This window comes from Mirounga leonina, unplaced genomic scaffold, assembly GCF_011800145.1.
Source record: "Mirounga leonina isolate KUSES-001 unplaced genomic scaffold, KU_Mleo_1.0 Mir_131808, whole genome shotgun sequence".
NCBI classification, from domain to species: domain Eukaryota; kingdom Metazoa; phylum Chordata; class Mammalia; order Carnivora; family Phocidae; genus Mirounga; species Mirounga leonina.
Window position 1 is genome coordinate 1 of NW_023270331.1, and position 7,835 is coordinate 7,835.

The 7,835-nt window shown below is 38.4% G+C and overlaps 1 protein-coding gene across 1 annotated transcript; it reads right to left on the reverse strand.

Moving 5' to 3' along the window:
• Positions 1-5,923: 5,923 nt before the first annotated feature.
• LOC118011019 (olfactory receptor 5AC1-like) lies at positions 5,924-7,098 on the reverse strand. The gene has a single exon (XM_035005600.1). It carries the CDS (start codon positions 7,096-7,098, stop codon positions 6,175-6,177), a length of 924 nt encoding a protein of 307 aa, XP_034861491.1. The 3' UTR covers positions 5,924-6,174.
• Positions 7,099-7,835: the final 737 nt, after the last annotated feature.

The following is a 7,835-nucleotide window of genomic DNA, read 5'->3' on the forward strand; positions in this document are numbered from 1 at the left end:
GGTGAGACTGGGCACCCTTGACGTGTTCCTGATCTTAAGGGAAAGGCTCTCAGCTTTTCCCCATTGAGGATGATATTCGCTGTGGGCTTTTCGTAGATGGATTTTATGAACTTGAGGAATGTTCCCTCTATCCCTATACTCTGGAGAGTTTTAATCAGGAAAGGATGCTGTATTTTGTCAAATGCTTTTTCTGCATCAATTGAGAGGACCATATGGTTCTTCTCTCTCTTCTTATTAATGTGTTCTATCACACTGATTGATTTGTGAATGTTGAACCACCTTTGCATCCCCGGGATAAATCCCACTTGGTCGTGGTGGATGATCCTTTTAATGTATTGTTGGATCCTATTACCTAGGATTTTGTTGAGGATTTTGGAATCCATATTCATCAGGGATATCGGTCTGAAATTCTCCTTTTTGATGGGGTCTTTGCCTGGTTTGAAGATTAAGGTAATCTTGGCCTCATAGAATGAGTCTGGAAGCTTTCCTTCTGTTTCTATATTTTGAAACAGCTTCAGGAGAATAGGTATTATTTCTTCTTTGAATGTTTGGTAGAATTCCCCAGGGAATCCATCAGGCCCTGGACTCTTGTTTTGGGGAGGTTTTTTTTGTTTTGTTTTTTGCTTTTTAATTTTATTTTATTATGTTATGTTAATCACCATACATTACATCATTAGTTTTTGATGTAGTGTTCCATGATTCATTGTTTGCATATAACACCCAATGCTCCATGCAGAACATGCCCTCTTTAATACCCATCACTGGGCTAACCCATCCTCTCACCCCCCTCCCCTCTAGAACCCTTAGTTTGTTTCTCAGAGTCCATAGTCTCTCATGGTTCATCTTCCCCTCATGAACAGACATTTTGGGAGGTTTTTGATCACTGCTTCAATCTCGTTACTGGTTATTGGCCTATTCAGGTTGTCAATTTCTTCCTGTGTCAGTCTTGGCAATTTATACGTTTCCAGGAAGGCATCCATTGCATCCAGGTTGCTCAGTTTATTGGCATAGAGTTGTTGATAATAATTTCTAATAATTGTTTCTATTTCCTTGGTGTTAGTCGTGATCTCTCCCCTTTCATTCATAATTTTATTAATTTGGGTGCTTTCTCTTTTCTTTTGGGTAAGTCTGGCCAGAGGTTTATCGATCTTATTAATTCTTTCAAAGAACCAACTTCTAGTTTCGTTGATCTGATCTCCTGTGTTTCTGGTTTCTAATTCATTGATCTCTGCTCTAATCTTAATTATTTCTCTTCTAATGCATGGCTTAGGCATCGTTTGTTGCTTTTTCTCTAGTTCTTCAAGGTGTAGAGTTAGTTGGTGAATTAGGGATTTTTCTATTTTTTTGAGTGAGGCTTGGATGGCTACGTATTTCCCCCTTAGGACTGCCTTTGCAGTATCCCATAGGTTTTGCACCAATGTGTTTTCATTCTCATTGGTTTCCATGAATTGTTTAAGTTCTTCTTTGATTTCCTGGTTGACCCAAACATTATTGAGCAGAGTGTTTCCAAGTGTTTGAATTTCTTCCAAATTTTTTCTTGTGATTGAATTCCAGTTTTAAAGCATTATGGTCTGAGAATATGCAGGGAATAATCTCAATCTTTTGGTATTGCTTGAGACCTGATTTTTGACCCAGTATGTGGTCTATTCTGGAGAAAGTTCCTTCTCTGAAGATGACATACAAATGGCTAATAAACACATGAAAAAATGTTCATCATCATTAGCCATCAGGGAAATTCAAATCAAAACCACATTGAGATACCACCTTACACCAGTTAGAATGGCAAAAATTGACAGGACAAGAAACAACAAACATTGGAGAGGTTATGGAGAAAGGGAAACCCTCTTACACTCTTGGTGGGAATGCAAGTTGGTATAGCCACTTTGGAAAACAGTGTGGAGGTTCCTCAAAAAATTAAAAATAGAGCTACCCTATAACCCAGCAATTGTACTCCTGGGTATTTACCCCAAAGACACAGATGTAGTGAAAAGAAGGGCCATATGCATCCCATTGCTCATAGCAGCAATGTCCTCAATAGCCAAACTGTGGAAAGAGCTGAGATGCCTTTCAACAGATGAATGGATAAAGAAGATGTGGTCCATATATACAATGGAATATTACTCAGCCATCAGGAAGGATGCATACCCAACTTCTACATCAACATGGACGGGACTGGAGGAGATTATGCTAAGTGAAATATGTCAAGCAGAGAAAGTCAATTATCATATGGTTTCACTTATTTATGGAACATAAGGAATAGCATGGAGGACATTAGGAGAAGGAAGGGAAAAATGAAGGGGGTAAATCGGAGGGAGAGATGAACCATGAGAGACTACGGACTCTGAGAAACAAACTGAGGGTTTTAGAGGGGAGGAGCTGGGGGGATGGGTTAGCCCAGTGATGGGTATTAAGGAGGACACGTACTGCATGGAGCACTGTGTACTATACGAAAACAATGACTCATGGATCACCACATCAAAAACTAATGATGTACTGTATGGTGACTAACATGACATAATAAAATAAAATTAAAAAAATAAAATTCAAAATCTAAAGTGATCATCATGTATGTTTGAGCGATTTTAGCGCTTTGTCTTTCAAAATGTAGTCCAGCCCCACCTGCCTCAGAGTTGTCTGGGCTACTTGTGCATAGTACAGAATCTCACACCAACCAACAATCTACTGAATCCAGTACCTACGGGCTCATGCACACTAAAGTTTAAGAATGAAAACCTCAAGTGAAAAATCTCCACATCATTGGCTCTTCTGCTTAACTAAACCAGTTATAAATGTTATATAGAAGTTATACTCTCCAACCAAATAATGTACCTAGTAGACATTTTGTAATAGCTCAAATGACGTTCAGTGGATTGATTATACTACATGACAATACGGACAAGAATGGAGAACTGTCCAATACAAATAAAATACCTGCTGAAATATGGGACTCTAATAATGCAGGAGAAACATTTGTTAGGAAAGATTTGCAATTAACTTTTTGTGAACTGTCTGGATATGCATAGCCTGTTTCCCCAAACTGATTATCTGGTAGGAATTTGAAAGAAATTAGTGTTATTTACAATTTTTTTAATGAATGAATTTGTTTTCAGACAGCACACTGCAGGTCCCTATTCACTAGCATATAGATAATTGTGTCAGACTTCCAAAACCAACTAAAAAGAATAAAAAACCATATGAAGATTTTACTTTCCCCTTAAACCAGTAGTTTTCAACCTGGGCTATGCTTTTATCACCTGGAGGGATAAAGGTCGACAAATAGCTGGGTCACATCTCCAGAGCAGCTGATTTCACTGGTCTGAGATTGGGTCAGAGAATTTTAATTTCTAAGGACCTTAGGTGATTCCAGCAAGGATTGAGAATCACTGTCTTAAATAAAAAAAAGCACACTATGCAATAGACATATCATTTATATATCATTATTTCCTTTGTGCCATCAAAAATGGGGGGAAATAAATATAAAAACTTGATCAAAAATTGCATAAACTATGATAAAGTAGCCATTTGGCAAAACAGTCATTGTAACAGTCATACAAGAAAGTTTCTATACTCGAATATCACCTATTCTTCATCGGAAGCTTGCCAAGTTTCACATGATTGTCCCTAGTGACTCTCAACGCTGGCTGCATATTAGAATCACTCAGAGAGGTTTAGAAAACTACCAGAAGCCTGGTACCCCATCTTAGAGATTCTAGTTTGTTTGGTTTGAGGTGAGAACCAAGAGTGAGAACCACTGATCCATGGTCCATACCATCTGGGTGAAGAAGAAGAAGATATGCAAGACTTGATTGGCGACATTTAGTCACTAATTCTGCTACTTGTTATCAACAGGGTGTGATGTATCAAAGAGTTATTCAGTTTTACAATACGCTCGCTATAAAGCCTACTAAGAAGTACCTGAAATGCTGTCATTCTCATGGATTAAGCAGCTATTAGTTGGATTCCAAACCATCTTTTGCATAAAATATAAAACCATGAAAACTAAAAGTTTCTACAAAGAACTCACAGTATCCTATAAAAAAAACCGAGCATGGTGACCTGAGCTTTACAGGAAAAGAAGAAGCCAGGAAGCATATCTAGAGGCTTACTTCCATTCTCTTAGCCACAGGGCACACCGGTGGAGCAGAGGGAGCCGTCCAGATTTGGCCAGCACCATCTCCTTCAGAGTGCCTCTTCAGCCATCAGTGTTGGGTCTCACATAAGACTTTATAGTCTAATAGAAGCAGCATAGGATAGTGGTTAAAAGCGTGGACTCTGGCACCATGCTGCCTGAAATAATGAAGGTATAAAGAAGACAGAGAACATCTATATTTTGACAGACAGCAATTGTATACAGACAATACTAAAACAGGCTGCATGGCACATAAAGAAAAAAAAAGAGTTTTGCCACTTGCTTTGACTGTGGAGAGGTGGAAGTAAGAACTCCCACAGAGATTCTGCACCCACAGGGAACAACTTGCTTCCAATGAGCCCACACAGCAGAAGCAGGGCTCAGATGCAGTGAGAGGAGCAGGGTCTGGGGAAAGAGCCCCAAACACAGTGCTTGAAGCCAGTTGGCCCCACCTTGAGCTTTGTCATTCGATGACTCAGCAAATTGTTTCTATCCTCAAATCAAAATAATAGGCTAGGTGTTAGAGGAATGTGCCATGTATACAGAAATACTTTATTCTTTTTCTAGAGTGCGCTAAGGTCACTACTCATGGTTTATATGCTCCTTTTTCCTTGTATGGCCTATAAGAGACATCTAAGGGTTATGAGAATTGGCTTTATCAATAACATAATGTGTGTAAAACTACCTATCTTTCTTTTATTTTTGAATAAAATATTCACAGGGCCATATGTAATAAAGTCAGGAGCTCAAAAAATGCAAAAGGGCCAGACAGAAAACATATATAGTTTTTATAAAGAAAAAATCAGTTAAGTTGCATAATCACAAATTGACCAAGCACATGTGTTCTTTCAGGTAGCTGTCCATTCCAAGAGAAAAAAATTCAATTGGCATATATGTGTCAGACACGAGCTGCTTAGTAAGATTGCTTATAAATTAAAAAGTAGAAGTTTTGGGGCGCCTGGGTGGCTCAGTTGGTTAAGCGACGGCCTTCAGCTCAGGTCATGATCCTGGAGTCCCTGGATCGAGTCCCGCATCGGGCTCCCTGCTCGGCAGGGAGTCTGCTTCTCCCGCTGACCCTCCCCCCTCTCATGTGCTCTCTCTCTCTCATTCTCTCTGTCTCAAATAAATAAATAAAATCTTTATAAAAAAAAAAGTAGAAGTTTTTAAAGAACTCAGAACTTTTCATTAAATGGCAGGAAAATTACTTTCTCTTAAATACATAATTGTTAAATTTTTATACCCTTCAATGATTGAAATGCAAATGTATTTTTCAAAATTACTTTTAAACCTTATAGAAATGTTCATTTTGAATGCCTCATGAGGTTATATTCTGTCATATTTAGTCTAACAATATTACTTTGGTGTACATATTGTTTGGATAATTATAAATACTCAAGAGAAGGTTTTGAAAATTTACTTGCTCAAGAATTATCTAAAAGGGCATGAGGACTTTTTAAAAAGAGGGTTTACACAGATTGAGTCTTCCCTTAAAAAGATATAAGTGCAAAAAAGTTGTAAAGTGTGTGTATCTGGAGGGTCACCTGGGTGGCTCAGTCAGTTGAGCTTCTGCCTTCAGCTCAGGTCATGATCCCAGGGTCCTGGGATCAAGCCCCACGTTGGGTTCCCTGCTCAGCTGAGAGTCCTTTTCCCTCTTCCTCTGCCCCTTCTCCTGCTTGTGCTTTCTCTCTCTCTCTCTCTGAAATAAAAAGAAATAAACAAAATCTTAAAAAAAGTTGTGTGTATTTGGAAATACAAAGCTCTTTCAAGTTACAAAGACATAGTAATTTGAAGATTTCATTTCAGTTTCGTCCTGAGGTTGGATTTAAAACAACACAAGGTAAGTGGAGTCCGTCCTTACCATGCTCATTAATTATTTTGATGATCACAAGAACTTAGGATGAAGACAAGTCTATCTACTCTAAATTTGTTATCCATTCATTTAACAAGTACATATTAAGGCCCTACTCTGTGCAAAACCCAGGGACACATGCTTTATTTAAACAGAGTAAAATCGAAGGACTAATGAAAGCTTTCCTGAGAAATATTTATTTCTTTATAATTTTTCTCAGTGCACCTAAAACTTCCTTGTTTCTTAGGCTATAAATAAAGGGGTTGAGTAGGGGGATGATAATCGTGTAGAACAGTGAATACATTTTATCCTGATATTGATCTGGGCCAGACCCAGAACACACATACATGAAGAAGAGAGTGCCATAGAACAAGGAAACAGAGAGCAGGTGGGCGCTGCATGTGGAGAAGGCTTTGCTCCTGCCCTTTTCAGATTTCTTTGTCAGGATGGCAAAGAGGACATGGGTATAAGACGCTATGATGGTCATAAAAGTAAAAGCTTGAATAAAAGCAGCAAAAATAAAAAGTACCAATGCATTAATAGATGGGTCAGTGCAAGAAATTGTATATAGTGGCAAAATTTCACAGTAGAAATGGTGTATTATACTGGACCTGCAGAAGGTTAATCTAAATAATAATCCTACATGAATTGTGGGATGCAGAAAACCAATTACATAAGACAAACTTATCAACCAAGTACAGAGCCTGTTGGACATCACCCCTGGATAAAGCAAGGGGTTGTATATGGCTACATAGTGGTCAGAGGCCATCACTACCAGGAGGAAACACTCTGTGGTTGCACTGGAACCAAAAAAATAATATTGGGCCATGCATTCAAAGAGGGATATCATTTGACTTTTGTCTAAGATGTTGACAAGCATCCTAGGAGTCACAGAGGATGAGGAACAAGCATCTGCAAAGGCCAAACTGCCAAAGAGTAAGTACATGGGGGTGTGAAGATGGGGGTCTTTCCAGATGAGAAACATCAGTCCGAGGTTGCCCACCATGGTGGTGAGGTAGATGACCAAGAACACCAGGAACAGGGGGACCTGCAGCCCTGGACGATCTGTAAGTCCTGTGAGAACAAACTCAGTCACCTGCGTCTTGTTTGCCTCCATCATATGCACTCGGGCTGATCACTGCCATGAGAGAATAGGTAAAGGAAAAAATCAATCAATAATCAGGAAAACTGGTATTATATGGCAACATCATATTCCTCTATTTCTGATGGCCCTTACTCAACAAATGCTAAAGTTTAGAGTTTAGAGTTTCTTTTTTTTAAAACACACTAATAATGTTAAATGTCTTATAGGTAATTTCAAGAAGTAAAACTTGGTTAAAAAGACTTCTAATTCTGGTGTTATTCTTGAGATGCTAAAATAACCACTCTTTCAAGACTAGAGAAGAAACAAAAATACTAGCCAGCTTATTTGCACATTTGGAATAGATCCGAGAGCTCCCATTAAACATACCCATATAGACAATTATCAAGCGGTTAATCAAGAATGTTTTTAACATTTTAGAGGCTCATAATTCTAAAATGATTAAAAAGATTTTTCTTTTGCTGCTCTTTTTGAGATTGCAAGTGGGACTATCAAAGCCAGGGTGAATGAAACATTACAAATGGCACCACAGTTGAAAAAATAACCAATGTTTTGAAAATGTGGATTCAGTTTAAATAGTAAAAAAAACTATAAATTCTGTTTAAAAGGTAAATCAAATGAGGAAAAAAGACGAACCACTGTAATAGGCAATGACTAACATAAAGACAGTCAAGGCAGATAAGAGCCCCAAACAACAAATGCATCCATGAGTTTTACAACCTGGGAAGCAAGTGAGAAGGCTGGGTTCTGTGGAG

What these genes read in the sequence shown, in the direction of transcription:
- LOC118011019 (XM_035005600.1), bottom strand. Translation starts at nt 7,098, where the DNA reads ATGATGGAGGCAAACAAGACGCAGGTGACTGAGTTTGTTCTCACAGGA.